At 42.5% G+C, this 18,412-nt stretch overlaps 2 protein-coding genes across 2 annotated transcripts in view; both read right to left on the reverse strand.

Moving 5' to 3' along the window:
- Positions 1-160: 160 nt before the first annotated feature.
- On the reverse strand, positions 161-3,889 carry LOC134868820 (polyubiquitin-C-like). Its single transcript, XM_063890130.1, is given in 3 exon segments — positions 161-1,933; positions 1,936-2,438; positions 3,726-3,889. Coding segments are annotated over 2 exon segments (1,827 nt in total). The 5' UTR covers positions 2,432-2,438; positions 3,726-3,889; the 3' UTR covers positions 161-602.
- Positions 3,890-8,020: 4,131 nt separating this feature from the next.
- LOC134867996 (seizure 6-like protein) overlaps positions 8,021-18,412 on the reverse strand; it is a 39,467-nt gene continuing 29,075 nt past the window's right edge. Inside the window, 9 exon segments of the mRNA XM_063888838.1 lie at positions 8,021-9,587; positions 9,956-10,061; positions 10,558-10,672; positions 11,506-11,541; positions 12,397-12,591; positions 13,492-13,683; positions 14,463-14,657; positions 17,720-17,916; positions 18,009-18,147. Of these exon segments, the coding sequence (XP_063744908.1) occupies positions 9,558-9,587; positions 9,956-10,061; positions 10,558-10,672; positions 11,506-11,541; positions 12,397-12,591; positions 13,492-13,683; positions 14,463-14,657; positions 17,720-17,916; positions 18,009-18,147 (1,205 nt within the window). The 3' untranslated portion in view covers positions 8,021-9,557.

Below are 18,412 nucleotides of genomic sequence, written 5' to 3' on the forward strand. Positions count from 1 at the left end.
TTCCTCAACCTGCAAGAGATTTAAGTGTTAACTTCATTTTCTCAACTAGCAGCTAGTCAAACATTACTAGAACAGATAATTGTGATATTGTAGTTTCCAATGTGAGTGATATAAAACATATGAAGTACAGAGTGTCATTTAAATGATGGCAGAGAGCGGGTGACGGTAAGAAGTCATTTTATTGTTACGATCAACAGTTGTCACAGCAGTATTTCCAGAGGCTCCATTCTGGGGGCATATCGAACTACAGTCAACATTATATTTATAACCCGATTGTGAACTTTTATTTATGCTGGACCACTTTTACCACACACACTTCAATCCAATTTAAACACGTTTACATCATGCGTATGTATTTTCTGTTTAATAAATTACCTTAAATCAAATTCTAGAACCCCATAAACACACTGTCAGCTAAACCATCCTTAATGAATATCAAACTAAAATGCAAAAGTCAGGAATGCTCAATCTTTATTTAAACTTTAAAAAATCAAGGGGGAAAAAATAAAATATGGAATGACTGACAGCCGGAGCAAAAAGAGTAAATTCAACCCTGGTATAGATGGGTGGCTTTCTATAGACTTCTTTAGAGAGGAGGGGGATTAGTTTCCTCCACGGAGACGCAGCACCAGGTGGAGGGTGGACTCCTTCTGGATGTTGTAGTCGGACAGGGTGCGGCCATCCTCAAGCTGCTTTCCAGCAAAGATCAGACGCTGCTGGTCTGGGGGGATGCCTTCCTTGTCCTGGATCTTGGCCTTGACGTTCTCAATGCTGTCACTGGGCTCCACTTCCAGGGTGATGGTCTTTCCAGTCGAGGTCTTGACAAAGATCTGCATGCCTCCACGGAGACGGAGCACAAGATGGAGGGTGGACTCCTTCTGGATGTTGTAGTCGGACAGGGTGCGGCCATCCTCCAGCTGCTTGCCAGCAAAGATCAGACGCTGCTGGTCTGGGGGGATGCCCTCCTTGTCCTGGATCTTGGCCTTGACGTTCTCAATGCTGTCACTGGGCTCCACTTCCAGGGTGATGGTCTTTCCAGTGAGGGTCTTGACAAAGATCTGCATGCCTCCACGGAGACGGAGCACAAGATGGAGGGTGGACTCCTTCTGGATGTTGTAGTCGGACAGGGTGCGGCCATCCTCCAGCTGCTTGCCAGCAAAGATCAGACGCTGCTGGTCTGGGGGGATGCCCTCCTTGTCCTGGATCTTGGCCTTGACGTTCTCAATGCTGTCACTGGGCTCCACTTCCAGGGTGATGGTCTTTCCAGTGAGGGTCTTGACAAAGATCTGCATGCCTCCCCTCAGACGGAGCACCAGGTGGAGGGTGGACTCCTTCTGGATGTTGTAGTCGGACAGGGTGCGGCCATCCTCCAGCTGCTTGCCAGCAAAGATCAGACGCTGCTGGTCTGGGGGGATGCCCTCCTTGTCCTGGATCTTGGCCTTGACGTTCTCAATGCTGTCACTGGGCTCCACTTCAAGGGTGATGGTCTTTCCAGTGAGGGTCTTGACAAAGATCTGCATGCCTCCACGGAGACGGAGCACAAGATGGAGGGTGGACTCCTTCTGGATGTTGTAGTCGGACAGGGTGCGGCCATCCTCCAGCTGCTTTCCAGCAAAGATCAGACGCTGCTGGTCTGGGGGGATGCCCTCCTTGTCCTGGATCTTGGCCTTGACGTTCTCAATGCTGTCACTGGGCTCTACTTCCAGGGTGATGGTCTTTCCAGTGAGGGTCTTGACAAAGATCTGCATGCCTCCCCTCAGACGGAGCACCAGGTGGAGGGTGGACTCCTTCTGGATGTTGTAGTCGGACAGGGTGCGGCCATCCTCCAGCTGCTTGCCAGCAAAGATCAGACGCTGCTGGTCTGGGGGGATGCCCTCCTTGTCTTGGATCTTGGCCTTGACGTTCTCAATGCTGTCACTGGGCTCCACTTCAGGGTGATGGTCTTTCCAGTGAGGGTCTTCACAAAGATCTGCATGCCTCCCCTTAGACGGAGCACCAGGTGGAGGGTGGACTCCTTCTGGATGTTGTAGTCTGACAGGGTGCGGCCATCCTCCAGCTGCTTGCCAGCAAAGATCAGACGCTGCTGGTCTGGGGGGATGCCCTCCTTGTCTTGGATCTTGGCCTTGACGTTCTCAATGCTGTCACTGGGCTCCACTTCAAGGGTGATGGTCTTTCCAGTGAGGGTCTTCACAAAGATCTGCATGCCTCCCCTTAGACGGAGCACCAGGTGGAGGGTGGACTCCTTCTGGATGTTGTAGTCGGACAGGGTGCGGCCATCCTCTAGCTGCTTGCCAGCAAAGATCAGACGCTGCTGGTCTGGGGGGATGCCCTCCTTGTCTTGGATCTTGGCCTTGACATTTTCAATGGTGTCACTTGGCTCCACCTCCAAGGTGATGGTCTTTCCAGTGAGGGTCTTCACAAAGATCTGCATTTTGACTCTGAGGACAAAAAAAAGAAAACTCAGAACATATACAGGAAAACGTAAGGGTATTACCCCAATGATGTTCAACATTTGCATTTAGAACTTAATTTTAACCAGGTATCCAAATGGCTTGTAAGTACTTTGAGTAGAAGTATTGATTGCGTAGTTAAATGTTCCCCATCAGTATTTATTATTCTGATGCGTTAGTGGTTTAATTTGACTAATTTCAAACTACTGTACACAATTTGTTGTATGTATATAGAAGACTTGTTTGTATGTTCAGTAGATTGGCATGTTACAAACCACTCAAATGTAGTTTTTAAACCAATGAGATGTACATATTTTCTAAATAGTCATCTTTATTTTATATTTGAAGTCATTCGTAATTCTTGGAATAATTCCCCATATTGGGACAAATAATCTATCCATCAAATCTTGATTAACAGTATGCATTATAGTAATGTGAGAGTATATCCCTGTAGTGTTACTGTCAGAATACGCTTCAAGTGAAAGTAAAAAATTCCCCGAGATCAAAAACGAAAACTCCCCATTTTACGCTGAGTGACGAGGCATTTTACAGCTTATCCAAACGGCTTTTTAATTAGTTCCACTTAATAACTGTGGTAACATTTTTGAAAACAAAACATGTACCATCTCCTTAATTACAACACAATAGACCCGGTATTAAAAGCTGACAATAAAAAAAACGCTCAAGGAGAATGACGTCGAGTAATTCGGCTAACAGCTAAGCTAATGAGCTAACGTTAAGGTATTCGGATAACAGGACGTTTGGGCTAACAGCTAAGCTAATAAGCTAACGTTGAGTCATTCAACTAAGCAGACATTTGAGCTAACGGCTAACAACGTCTCAGCTAATAAGCTAAAGCTGAGTCATTCAACTGTACAGACGACTGGGCTAGCAGCTAAGCTAAGGGATAAGCTAGTATTGCTCAGTAACCGGATGCGGCATTATACGTCTTTTATTATATAGTTACTGTGGCCAGAGCTTTCCCTCGCATTTAATACATTTTAAATGTTAATGTTAATGATATTCTCAACTGAAAAAAAGGCAGAATTGTGATTAAGTTCTTGCCGCCTGTCGACGTTTTCTTTTTTTCCCCTTTTAGGCCGCAGCTAGCTTCGTTAGCTAACCAACCGCAGTACAACGGTCGTTGGTCATTTATTCGATTTAAACTGCTATACCAAGATTGACGTAACTAATACATAGTAATACAAGGATGTATCTTGGTAAAACACGGGCTTATACACGTTGAATATACACTAAACGGCTTTAAATACTTACAAACAAATGTTTTCCAGCTATGAAAGATCTGCTCCGGCTGCTGTCACGTCTGACGAACAAAGGGCATCGCAGCGGTACTTATACGCAACAGTGTGGTGTCCTTCCGCTGCGTCATTCGGTAGAACTATAACATGTTATTTATTCAGGATACACCGTTTCGTATATTTTCGTAAATTAAACACAACTATTCTCCATGGAAAACCAACCATTGTTTTATCCGGGAGATACATCGATTTCTTCGACCACGGTGGGGCTGAAAAATGACCTTTTCACAGCCAGCGCGGATGGATACTTGACATATTGTGAAGCCATGGCAGCAGTATTGGAATGTAAATAAGTATGTTTACTCTGGTACTGTTGACCAAGTAAGTACACGTTTACAGTAATGTTACTATACTTAAGTATTCACATTTTATACAAATATAGCTTCTAATTGAATTCATTTTGGAGGAAAATATAGTGCTTTTTGTTGCTTTTTTAAAAATGTGTTTTTAACAAATTAAGTCAGTTTTATTTTGATCTCAAAATAAAAACGTTGCATCCAAAACCTTTTAAACTTTTGCAGCCACCAACCCCGAATTAAATACCTTGGTATTTCAATCCATACATTCTTACAACTAGTTTTAAATAAGAAATACATATAAAAAACAGTCCTTGTGGGTTCCCTTTCAAGCATTTAAGCAACAAGGTATTCAAAGTGCTTTACATTAGACACAAAATCATCACGTCAAAGTGCAAAATAAAGACATTATAAAAGAACTTTCAAATATAATTAAAACTGCCACTAAAGAGCCAAGGTAATATGGCATTAAAATATGATTTGACAAACAGCAATCCAAAAAACTATTTAGGAAGTAGATTTTTGTGAATTTGAGTGAAATGTTTAAAAAACTATTGGATAGCTGGCCTTCAAATTTAGCTCCGATATTCATGTTCTCCTTAGTATACATTATTATTACTTTTGTGAAACACAGCCTTGGTGAAAATGTTATACTGTCACTCTAAATAGCCATTAAATATTATTATTTTAGGGCTTTATTTTGCCGTAAGCAAGAGCCTTTGACCCTGAGTCTTGGCTCATCATGACCTCCACTGAGAGCTAAGGACATAGGATGAACTCTGTGTCTTCTGTAATTTCAAACAACAAATTCCAAACTCTGTTCCTAACTTCATGAGAAATATATTGATTTTGTAGACCCTGTGACCTTTACCCCATCATCATCATCATCATCATCATCATCATCATCATCATCATCATCATCCTCATCCTGCGTTCATATTGTAAAACAAGCAGGATCCTCTGAGTCATTATTCATAAGTCGACTGGATATTCGACACGGACTATTGATTTCAGGCCCATCATGAACTTTACCCTGCTGTGACCCTTCATTACCATTCAGTCTTTCACCGATAAACACTGTCTGCAGAATAATGTTTGACTGAGCAGATTATTGGACTGCAGGGTATTGATCGCTCCTTCTATGTAATTGTCTTTTGAGTTCAGATAATCACTGACAACAATTGTGCAGATTCTCTCATTTCAGGTTTTTTAAACGCGCTGCTAGAAAGAAAACCTTATATTTTCTGAACAAACCTTTTAAATGGAAGCTTTACGGCCTGCAAAATAAATAATAACTGTATATTAAAGAGCTGAAATTAACACAGAAGTAAACAATACGTTTGTTGATATTTAGATTTATTTCTGAAGCTGGCAGGAACAACAATCCTTTATTCATCGTTACTTACATGCATGTCCTGCAGCTTTTAAGGCTGTTTTTAAAGGATTTCGTAGTGGATTTATGGGTATTTAATCACGGTAGACATTGGAGGTGATCAGAAGTCTCATGGAAGTAGATCATATTTGACTTTGGAAAGATCATTGATGCAATTTGCAAAGCGTTTTGATGAACCACTGTTGGGGCAGAGAGTCAAACAGAATGCAGTTCATTATTTATCCCGCCCTGCCTCACACATTAATATCTGCAGAGTAACGTCTTCCTGGGGTGGTGAGCGTGACCCTCAGCTTGTTATCTTAATGATCTCACTGCTCATCACGAGCCTCTCTGGATGAACGCAGTAAATGTATTTCTGGCTGCTGAGGAAGCCTCTGCTTCATTAAACCTGTGGGTAGTTTTCTCAGAATATCACCGAGCATCCGGTTAAAAGCTGGATTACCCGCAGCAGGAAAAGCCTCTGGAAATTGCTTTTGCTGCAGGAAGCAATATCTCCTTATTAGCATTCAGCAGAACGAACCATTACAGACATTAAAACATGCTCTCCTCCCACTCACTGCGCAAATCCAGAGGGAAGGTGCTTGTTAAACTGGAAGGAAGCAAAAAGGACTGATTCTCTTTTGCTGAGGATCTGGGTCCAATGAAGGGGTCAGGACTCTCACAGGAAACAAATCAAAGTGTTTTTTACGATGATCAACAGAACACAAACACAGAAATTCCAAAAAGATATAAATTAGGAACATGTTTTAGGACATCAGTACACAAAACACATTCTCATATCTCATTTCCACGACATAAATAAAAGAAAGGTAAATATTTTCATGTTTTTAAAATTACTCCAAAACTTTATTATTCTCCTTTTATATCCTATTACAAAAAGTACACACAAAGGCTTTGAAGAAGTTCTGCATTCAAAAAGTTACTTAAGTAAAAGTAGAAGTACTCAGATCTTGTACTTGAGTAAAGTAGAAGTACTCAGATCTTGTACTTGAGTAAAGTATAAGTACTCAGGTATTGTACTTGAGTAAAAGTAGAAGTACTCAGATCTTGTACTTGAGTAAAGTAGAAGTACTCAGATATTGTACTTGAGTAAAGTAGAAGTACTCAGATCTTGTACTTGAGTAAAGTATAAGTACTCAGGTATTGTACTTGAGTAAAAGTAGAAGTACTCAGATCTTGTACTTGAGTAAAGTAGAAGTACTCAGATATTGTACTTGAGTAAAGTAGAAGTACTCAGATCTTGTACTTGAGTAAAGTAGAAGTACTTAGATCTTGTACTTGAGTAAAGTAGAAGTACTCAGATCTTGTACTTGAGTAAAGTAGAAGTACTCAGATCTTGTACTTGAGTAAAGTAGAAGTACTCAGATCTTGTACTTGAGTAAAAGTAGAAGTACTCAGATCTTGTACTTGAGTAAAGTAGAAGTACTCAGGTCTTGTACTTGAGTAAAAGTAGAAGTACTCAGATCTTGTACTTGAGTAAAGTAGAAGTACTCAGATCTTGTACTTGAGTAAAGTAGAAGTACTCAGATCTTGTACTTGAGTTAAAGTAGAAGTACTCAGGTCTTGTACTTGAGTAAAGTAGAAGTACTCAGATCTTGTACTTGAGTAAAGTAGAAGTACTCAGATCTTGTACTTGAATAAAGTAGAAGTACTCAGGTCTTGTACTTGAGTAAAGTAGAAGTACTCAGGTCTTGTACTTGAGTAAAGTAGAAGTACTCAGGTCTTGTACTTGAGTAAAGTAGAAGTACTCAGGTCTTGTACTTGAGTAAAATAGAAGTACTCAGATCTTGTACTTGAGTAAAGTAGAAGTACTCAGATCTTGTACTTGAGTAAAGTAGAAGTACTCAGATCTTGTACTTGAGTAAAGTAGAAGTACTCAGATCTTGTACTTGAGTAAAGTAGAAGTACTCAGATCTTGTACTTGAGTAAAGTAGAAGTACTCAGATCTTGTACTTGAGTAAAGTAGAAGTACTCAGATCTTGTACTTGAGTAAAGTAGAAGTACTCAGATCTTGTACTTGAGTAAAGTAGAAGTACTCAGGTCTTGTACTTGAGTAAAGTAGAAGTACTCAGGTATTGTACTTGAGTAAAGTAGAAGTACTCAGGTCTTGTACTTGAGTAAAGTAGAAGTACTCAGGTCTTGTACTTGAGTAAAGTAGAAGTACCAGAGTGTAGGAATACTCTGTCACAGTAAAAGTATTCTAAATGTTCCTCCAGTGAAAGTAGAAAGTACTCTCCTCTAAATGTACTTAAAGTAGTGACAGTAAAAGTAGTCATTGTCTGATTGGTCCATTTCAGAATAATATCTCTGATCTGTTTTATAATGATTGATCAGTAAAGTGTTCTCAGAGCTGGTAAAGGTGCAGCTAGTTTGAATGGCTTTGTATACTGCAGGGTAGCTGCTGGATTTACTGCAGGTGAACTACAGTCTGATTTAAGGGGATTATATTTACCATCATTCATCCTAATCTGCCCGGTAACTACAGGTACTAAATAAAGGTAGTGTTTGTCCGCTGGAAAAGAATCACATCGACACCAAAGAATCAAACAGAGCGCTTCCATATTTAAAAAGTATTTTGTAGATTTTTTTATTCAAAGTTTTATTCCATTTATTTTGGGAAACTGTTAACATTTGTTCTCATAATGAAAATGTACATTTATCAATCTGCATAAAACATCACATGTACAGTACATCAAAATAAATTACATCATCTGGTGGGTTTGATTGAGCTCCGTCCGTCTCTACGCTTTGTTTACATCGCAAACCTTCCGCAGTCTGCAGCTATTTTACAATTTCCTTTTTTAGAAATCAGCGGGTCCAGACCTGGAGACTCAGACTCATTGATTTAAATACGATTAAAGCCAGAGCTGGACCTGCAGGGGTAAAAAAGCCTTTCTGCAGGTGGGGGTCAAGGGGGGGGCAGGACAAAGTTACAGCAGTGTCAAAATTAAGTGAAAGAAATCCAATTTTTCACCTGCAAATTTATCCACAAGACCCCGATTTAACGTTGTAATCCTTAAGGTTTCAGTTGTGGAAGTTGATGAGTTTCTTCAGACTATGGATGTGTTAATAGATCGACTGCAATACAGAGCTGTCAATCAATTTTGCAAACCAATAATCCCCATTTCCCTCCGTTTTCAAGACAAATTAGTACAAATCTTATTCTGCAAACAAACATTAATATTCTTTGCACACACTAATAACATGTGAGTAGAAGCAGAACTTATTCAGGGTTTTTTTCTAGAAAAATAACGTCACTTCCTGTGCAAATTAAGCCCCGCCCACTTTCAAGTGAAAATCCTGCATAAGAGCAAAGCTTAAAATAAAAGTGTCTTCAGGTCTTAAAGCTGCTGAGTCAGATATCGCACCTCCAACAACAGATAGATCCAGAGCTCCGGTTCCTTTACTTCCTCTCCAGAAAAAAAGGAGAGTAAAGAAAGGATCAGAAATCTCAGTCTCAGTGTCAGCCTGCTGCCTGCCACTCGTCCCCCGCAGACCCCCCGGACATCCATCCCCTATTCATTCTCCGTAAGCTGTCTCTGCCGTCTGACCAGACATCTGACCCCATCTCCATATCTCTGGACTCAGTAAACCCTTTCTGACCCACAGAGAGATTGTTCTGTGGCAACACTTTGGCATTTTACGGGGAAATCTGCATAAAACCTCTGAACAAAAGCTTAAGGATTACAACCCGTTTAGGGACATTTTCCAGGAGACTTTCAATACATTTTCCAATTAAAAAATATACTAAAAGTGTTTTAATCCCCTCTACTTCCTCTCCCTGTGTCCTGCCCCTTTACTTCCATCTCACACCCTACACCTCCTCTTCTCTCACCATGTTCGATGATTTCTGTTTCCCCTCCGTCCTCCTTCTCCTCCCGGCGCTTTAAAGTTCAACACTGACTCCTTCTCATGTTTCCTGCTTCCTCTCCTGCTTCCTGTTTCCCATCATGCCTTCAGCATCATCAGTCTTTGCGTCTCGTGGCAGAAGGGGCTGGACATCATCTATCTATTTACATTGGCCTCCTGCTGGGAGGAGAAGGAGGGAGGAGGGGAGGAGGAGGAGTCAGGATGGGGGGGCTGTCCAGATACTCCTTCTTCATATCGATACTTCATATTCACGAGAGTCCTGGTAACGAGAGAGAAACAAAGTCAGTATTAACAGAAAAGTTGGAAGAAGAACGGTCTGCAGAGGCTCAAATCCCAAAGTTCTGGAACATAGTGACAACACTCGCGCTCCTATTGGCTATCAGGACTAAGGGGCGGGACATCTCTAAGTCGGTTGACCAATCACAACAGAGCCTGCCCCTCATGAACCAATACTGTCAAAAAGATATAACGCAGTAAAAAGTAACATATTTTCTTCCACTTTTAAGTGGAGTAGAAGTATAAAGAGGCAGATAAAATGACCCTAAAATTGTACCTAGGCACAGTACTGGAGTAAATGCACTTTCAGACATGTATGTGTCCATAGATATGGTGTGTGTGATCACTCACTCCTCCGGTCTCGTACAGCGGGTTATCGAACTCCGTCTCCACTGTGATCTGTCGGTAGGGGTGGGGGTAGATCAGAGGAAGCCTCAGGTTGGAGTGATACCTGCACCTGATGGGGAGGAAGAGGAGGAAACAGAAACAAATATATGAAGGTGTTACAGAGGTTCGGAGAAGTTCTTCCAGAGGGAGATTATACATGTTTTTAGTCATGTAAAAGTCAAGAAAAAAGATGGGCTTTTGGTTTGATTAAACATAATTGAAAGCCCTTTAAACACCTTTAATTCATTTGTATTATTCTTTTTTTTCATTATTTAGTTTAATTTATTTTTTATATATTGTATTTTTACATTATTTAATTTTAGCTACATTTTATGAATAACTTGTTGAATAACTTGTTGAATAACTTGTTGAATAACTTGTTGAATAACTTGTTGAATAACTTGTTGAATAACTTGTTGAATAACTTGTTGAATAACTTGTTTTGAATTTTACTTTATTTAATTGTATTTTTATTTTAGATTTTCAAATTAATTTAGAGATCTAGTTTACTTTAATTATATTTTATTACATTAATATTATCCCAAAACACTGACCCTGTTTCTTACCGTGTGACGTAGACATAAGCCCCCCCGAGCAGCACGGACAGAACCAGAACGATGATGAAGATGGCCAGCGCTATGTTTCCTCCGTCCATCGTGGAGCCTGCGGTCGCTCGAGCAACTGAGAGGAAACACGTTGATAAAACCGGGTAATTAAAACCATCATCAGAAGTACAGCCTCAGTCAGAGCAGGGGAGGAAGGCAAAGCACACACAGGTGGAACACATGCAAACAGAGGGAACACACACACACAGACACACACACACACACACACACAGACACACACACACACACACACACACACACACACACACACACACACACACACACACACACACACACGGGACGGACAGGCAGGTGTTAGCAGGCAGAGCAGAAACAGCCAGTCTAGTTGCCAGCAGAGTGAGCCTGGAAATGTTGAAGACCCTAAAGTTCTATATATATTATAAATGTATCGTACGGGTAAATGCATTATATCCTATGCAGACTATAGTTCATTTGGACAGGTTAGGAGTGGTTTGGTGTTTATTGAGGACGCAGAATCCCTTTCTGACATTTTTAGGAACAAAAATGTCAGTTTTTTAACAGAAAGTGGCCATATTTGTAGACTTGGCATCAAAATCAGCCCCTAGGTACTACAAATATGGCGTTATTTTGGTTAACACTGCCATCTATGATCCTGAAAATGTCAGAAATGGATTAAACATCCTCAAAACAACTCCGAAACTAATCGGCCACGCCATTTCTTACCTACTGTTGCATAGGAATGAATGCAATTCAATGCTAATTATTGCAACTTGTGCTATTTGTGCAAATTGCCCAACATACTGTATTTCTGGGTTCACAACAGGACTCCAAGAGCTGGCAACCAGACTAAGAGGTGAAGTGTTTTTGTTATTTTATTTTGCGGGGGTCTTTCAGCCCACAGCAACATGGAGGACAGGTAACACTCACCTTCCAGATCATGGTGGTCAAAGCAGCGAGTGTAGGCTGCAAGACATCATTCTGTCAGTCAGTCACATAAATACACATCTCACTTCTTCTGGGGTTTGAGTTTGGGGGAGGTTTCAAATGACCGTTCGCTAATCCAGAGAGAGAGACAACGGACCATGCAGGAAAATACCCCCACCATCTTCCAACATTTTATTTTATATCTATTATTATATTTTAAAAATGTAATGAAATTATAGATCCAGTTTGAATTATTTTTAAATTGAATTTATTATACATTTAATTTGATGTTTCTAATTTAATTAAATCAGATTACATTTATTTTATTCTATTTTTTACAGTTCTCTTTTTTTTAAATTAATTTAAATGAGAGATCCAGTTTGGAGATTTAATTTAATTACATTTATTTTATTCGAGTATTAACGTAACTCTGAGGTCAAATAAAGTATTTCTGATTCTGATTTAGAATTTAGAACATTTTTGGGACATAAAGTTGCTAAATGCAGCAGAGAAGTTGGCAACATTGGTATCTTTCCAAGACCAATAAACCATGCTGTGCAGAATGCCAGAACATATTAAGTATGTCCCAAAAACACAGTAACCGATGCCAACAGGAAGTCCTCGTGTACCAGACATGTTGCAGTGTGTTGGTCTGGCTGTTCCATCACAACGTAAGGTTCTTTCTTCTGATTACTGGCCTTTCTGCCTGCTCTGACACTCCGCTGTAGGACTAATTAAGGAGTTCTGATTCTGATTAGCAGACGGTCATTAGCATGCATTGGGGGGGGGGGGGGGGGGGGCATGATCAATATGTATCAACGAGCACGGGGCAGAACAGAATATCGAATATTGACTTCATGCATGAATCCAGAAGCACTTCTGCAAAAGCCTCACCCATGCAGAACGGGAGGGGGCCGCTCCAGAACGACGGGCTTCCCAGGATGCACTTGATCTCATCCTCTCCAATTAGCTCGTAGCCTTGGTAACAGACGAAGGTGAGCGACTCCCCAGGCAGGTAGAGCCTCTTGGACAGGATCTGGTATCCGTTGTCTGGCAGACCGGGGTTCTCACAGGAAACCGACTCCTCCGCTGGAGAGGAAGAAGATGTTCAGAGGGTTTTTGCGTCAGCGCCTCTGACAGATCTGACAGGCGCTCAGCTGAGGTGACCCGACTCAGGGATAATCTCCACCCCCTCCTCCAGGTGGCTGAGGGCTGATTGGTACGGTGCATTAGCATGGCATTTACATATCAAACACAACACACACACACACACACACACACACACGTTTATATCCCTGAGACACACACTGAGAGGAAGCTGGCATGTGGAGAGGAACGAGAGCCAGCAGGAGATCACACGAACCCACTGGTTTTACATCGCCTCTCATCTCCAGATATCCTGATGAAAGCGTTCTGGAAATCACACGGCCGACAAATTACTCTTAAACCTCGGGACCCTTTCAGCCAACGACATTAATAACATTAGCTTTTCCTCGGAGATAAAAGCAACCTTCCTCGTTATGTCCTCTTCTTTATGAAGTAGAAACTGATGATTGCTAAACCAAAAAGGCTGTTCTCCCAGTCTTCATTAGTAGAAGGGGATGACTCAGTTGTCTCAGTGTGATGGCATAAATAAAAGGACCTTGAATACAAAAACCTGCTCTTTGTGCATCATCAGAGTCTTAAACCCGACTGATGAAGACCATGAGACGCGGTCGAAAGCTCTATTCTAAAGTCAGTCAAATAAAGTTATTTATTCCATGTGTTATTGTCTAATTGATTTGCCTTGTTACACCATAATAGGAAACAGTTTTACATCAGATGTGTTCTGTTTTATTCCAGCTTTAGTTCATATAACTGAGCACAACACGTGTTAGCAAACAGCTGCTTCCTTACCAGCCCTCCCAGACACTTCCTCTCAGAATAAATCCTCCTAACGTCTCCTTGTTCTTTCATTAGAAACTGAACACCTCCATCCCTGATACTCACAAACACAGTGGGGGAGTTTGGACGTCCACACGGGGGTGCCGGGCTCGCGGCCGTAGCAGGTGATGGTGGCGCCGCCCTGCAGGATGAAGCCGGGGTTGCAGCTGTACTGAATCGTCGTCCCCACCAAGAGCTTGGGGTCGGACAGGGAGCGGGTGGAGTGCTCCACGTGGCCCGGGTCTGAGCAGTACATGACTGAGGAAATAGAGAATAATACCATCAGTACTGAGTGTCTTCAATAATCAGATCAAAGTACAACGGCTCGAATCCACATGGGGTCTTGTGCACACAAAAATGCAACACAACCAACATACTCAAGAAACATCATTATTTGTCATGCATCACATCCAGATAGAAAGGCTTCAACTCTTTTAAATGCAGGATGAGTTATACAGGTCATGTGGCCAGAATGAACCGATCAGCTACACCCAACATGTTCCTGCTTTTCTGTCCAAAATCATGTTAAAGGTTTGTCCAACTGAAGATAGAAGTTTGAGCATTTTGACACCAAGTGTTGGACTGGAGGTCTTTAAAACTAGCATGAGTCATGGAGCCTAACCCTGGGACTAGGATGGGTTACATGCAGGGGGGTTCAGAGCCTCAAATGGTTTCCAAGATTAGGAATAGATGTAGATTTCTGTGTACAAGTCAGGTGATAATTGGGGGAATGGCTCCCCCAGGACTCCTGCAGATCTGGATAAGCAAAGTTTGCTTCTCAAATGTAGTGATATGTTTATTTGGATGTGAGGACAGAAGTCCTGTGTGACCTCCTTTCATTTTTCATTTGGCACTTCCTGTCAAAATCCTGTCAAAACTCATTTATAACCGCTTATTTAGCCAAATCTAAATGAACGCTTTTTCAGCGTTTCTGCCTCCAGAATATCTTGGAAAGAAGCAGAGACAGAGAGGACGTGCCAAATGACCGTCTGCAAGCCTCTCAACAAAACTGGTTTCTAAATGAGATCAGGACTGACTCTTTTCACAGAACGGAGGCTGAGAGCTCCAGGAGAGGTCTAGCTGACAGGTGAGGGTCTCCCGTCCCACCAGGTCGTATCCCGGGTCACACTGGTAGGTTATCCGAGCCCCTCGAACCAGCGCGATGTGGGACGTGGTCTTCCAGCCGTTCTGGATCTCGGGCAGGTCTGGACAGGAGTCGTTCCGGGACACCTCTGAGGAAAGAAAACCACAGTTTGATTAATGTGTGTGTAACGGGGGGGTAACATTGCTCAGGGTCCCGTTGTGTTTCCGCCTCCAGAAAACAAGATGAACACTCCCTCTGGGAGGACGGAGGCAGGAGATTGATGCAGTTATTATGCGATTATCGACCGTGTGACAGAGAGATGGATTCCCTCCGTCTTCACGTCTCATCTCTGCAGAAACCAGAACCGCTTGCCTCTGAATCGGCAGATCTAATTCAGACTCCCACTGACATCTCCATGGAACGATCACACGCTGTCAGTTATCTGAGTCGATACGCCGGAGGAGAAATGTTGTTTTTAAGTAAAAAACATCGGCTATTACTGGTTCACTTTTTCCATCTCGAGGTCTGTTTATTAAAGTTCTTCCAGAGCTTCAAACCACATCTCCCAGTCCTCATCAGGGGATGGAAATGAGTCCTCATGTGGTGAAATAATATATAAAATATTGGTTCTCACCAGCTGCAATCTTACTGTTCCAGTTCATTTCTAATGCTCTCATTTCATCATTTCTTAGAGAAGAATCAGTAAAAACCAGCTGTACAGACATCAACATCAGCACACAGACGCAGTCAGAGACCAGCGGGTGAACATTTAGCAGCTAAAGAGACAGAAATGTGGAGTTGGAGCCCAAAAATGGAGCATATTGGACTTAATTTGGACACAAAACTCTCAATAAATGATGTTGCTTTGTATCTGCAGGATGAGGACGATATCAAATGTCAAACCTCTTGAATTAAATGGACTATTTGGACCCGAATTATAAACGAGTGCAGCTTAAAAAGTGCCTGTTTCAAACTCTCAGATGCTTTCAATGTGTGTGTGTTTCCATCGGTCTTCACTAAATGAGAAGACATACAGAGGAGGAATAGTGTCCCGCTGATTCCTGTGGTTTTACAGGCTGTATCTGAGAGGACAGCCCGTCTGATGAGGAGCAGCGGGAGGCTTCATCGCTCGGATGTTCTTTTCTAATCATCAATTCTTCTGATCTCTGATTAAAAGCCCGGATCAAAGTTTCTACCCATGTTCGTCTCTTATAATCAACACAGCTTCAGACGTCGGATCTCCCAGTTTAAATAAAAGAAATCCACAAACATGAGAAGACACATCTTCCTTTAGAACCTGAAGGTCAAAAAACACAACATTTTTGTCACTTTTTTAGGTTGTATGTCTTTTTAATTCCTGTATGTTTTGTACCTTGACCTTTTCAGCCTTTTACTTTAACTTCATCAAATGATGCAAAAATCTAAAAAACAAATCTGTTTTTTTTGGTGAGCTGAAATAAATATGCACAATTGTGTATATTCCTATCTTTATATAACTTCAGGAGTGTTTCTATATGTACAAAACACTAGGAGTACATGCATGACACATATAGCCTTACATGTACCACTAGAAATGGAATATTTAGTATGAAGAATAATCCAGATAATGGCCTCAAAGTAAAACCTCTTTGCAGAAAATGCTTGCCAACAAATATTTACTGCATTCATTTGAGTGAAGATTACTGTTATGTTTCCCTCTCGTGTGTTCTTGCTCTTGCACACGCGTGTTCTCTGCAGGTGCAAATGCCTCCGGCGTGTAACGAGCTAAAACAAAGGGAGCGCAAAAATAAAAAACCTCCTCCAGTTCCCACTCACACCGCAACGCAAATTATACAGGACATTAACAAAACGTTACGCTGTTAGAGGAGAGAGACGTGTGTGTGTGTGTGTGTGTGTGTGTGTGTGTGTGTGTGTGTGTGTGTGTGTGTGTGTGTGTGTGTGTGTGTGTGTGTGTGTGTGTGTGTGCGTGATGGTGCAGCGTGCAGTTTTGCATTACTCTGTACGATATAACGGGCCTTCAGGGATTTGTAAGTAGAAGTTCCTGGATCAATTATTCATTCTCTATTGACTCAGCTCTCCTCCTCTGTGCCGCTAAGAGTGTGTGTAATTTATTGTGCCAACACACACACACACACACACACACACACACACACACACACACACACACACACACACACACACACACACACACATATGTACAGAGTAGCCTACACACACTCATGCTGTGTCTACTTGATTTACTCCTGTGTCTGGTGTCAGGGGGGGACGGGTAAATTGGACGGCGCTCGTCTCGCTGCGGCGCTAAATTGGACTCAGGTGTCGGCCGCCTGCAGAGGAGCAGAAAGTAAAATAGGAAAAGGGAGGAAGTGAATTTGGCTGCTTGTTAAACCGCGAGGCTTGTGTGCAGATAAGAGTCGACGGGGAAACAAATAGGACGTGATTGAATAAGGGCAGAGGGAAATTAAAGGAAGGCAAATAAAGATGAGAGCGGAGGAACAGGGGGAAGATGGGAAATCGAGGAGGAACAGGGGGAGATTGAGATAAGGATCACGCTGCTATTATTGCAACTGGTTTCCCATTGGCCCATTGAAGTACATCTGGTCAGTTATTTCCTCACAGCTGCAGCCACAGTAACGGGAGGATATTTGGGTGTGAAGTAATTCAGAGGGAGTCCTGAGGTGAGAGACTGAATATGATTTTCAATTTGGAGTGGCAAGTCCAGGCAAACATGTGTTGTTAGGACAAAGAAACAAAGCAAACTGGTCCCAAACAAAGCTCCTCCTCTTGTAATTTGTACTGTTTTAGTGTAGGAAGGATTTAGAAGAGATAAAGCATGTGAAAAATTGGACCAAAAATTCACTTTTGTGACTGTTAGGGGGAAAACCAGAGCCCAGTCTGTTCTGATTGGTCAGCTGTCTTGTGATTGGTCAACTGCTTAGAGATGTCCCGCCCCCTTAGTCTATCACTCAAAGAAGCACGAGCGTTACAGAGTGATGCCAATTTGTTCCCAAAGTGAACAAAGCAGTGCAATGGAGGCGTTTCAGTGTTGAAACACAGGGATTTGAGCCTCTGCAGACCATTGACATGCACTGAAACCTATAGATCACACCACAGAAGAAGAATAGGGCCTCTTTAAAGCCAGATCTCAAGCCTCAGATGTGATTCAAGGCTAAAAGCACCTTCAGAAAACCCTTGACCTCGATCTCTCACCCATGTAGTTGATGATGAAGCCCTCCCCCTTCCCGAAGACGAGCCCCGCCGGGTCTGAGTGGAAGGTGATGGTGAGGTCGGGGGTGGACGAGGAGAGCTTGAAGGGAGTACTTCCTCCCACGTAGCGCCCCAGGATACGGGTCGTCACCTCGTCTCCGTCTGTGATAGTCACGATGTCGCTGTCGCTGATGTTCAGCCTGAGGACGGAGGGGAGGGGGGGGGTATTATTGAGAGGGAGGAACCTGACGGAGTTCATTCAGTATTTCCACTTTCTACACGTGAGTCTCACAGCTGGACGTCCAGCAGCACCCGTTTGTCCTCCCCCACGTGGATCCTCCAGCTGCAGTCCTCCCCCTCTCCATACCACTCGGGCCAGTTGGGAGACAGAATGACCCCCCCCGGCCCGGCCAGGTCCCCCCCGCACTGAGCTGCAGAGAGACAAACAACGGTACTTTAGGAGAGACATCCAGGACATCCAGCATCGGCCAATCAGCTCGCTGCGAGGTGGACCCCCAACTAAACACACCTGTTGGCTATCACGGCTCAAGAAGGGGGGGGCGAGCTCCCCCTAGATATCGGGAGGATTGTTGACATCCCATCTTCATCGCCTTCTTATTTATAGACTCATTTGATCTTTTTTATTTATTAGATTTCTTATTCTCCCGGTTCCACTGCCACATTTTTATTAGAGTT

This window comes from Eleginops maclovinus, chromosome 8 (genome assembly GCF_036324505.1).
Source record: "Eleginops maclovinus isolate JMC-PN-2008 ecotype Puerto Natales chromosome 8, JC_Emac_rtc_rv5, whole genome shotgun sequence".
Taxonomy (NCBI): Eukaryota; Metazoa; Chordata; class Actinopteri; order Perciformes; family Eleginopidae; genus Eleginops; species Eleginops maclovinus.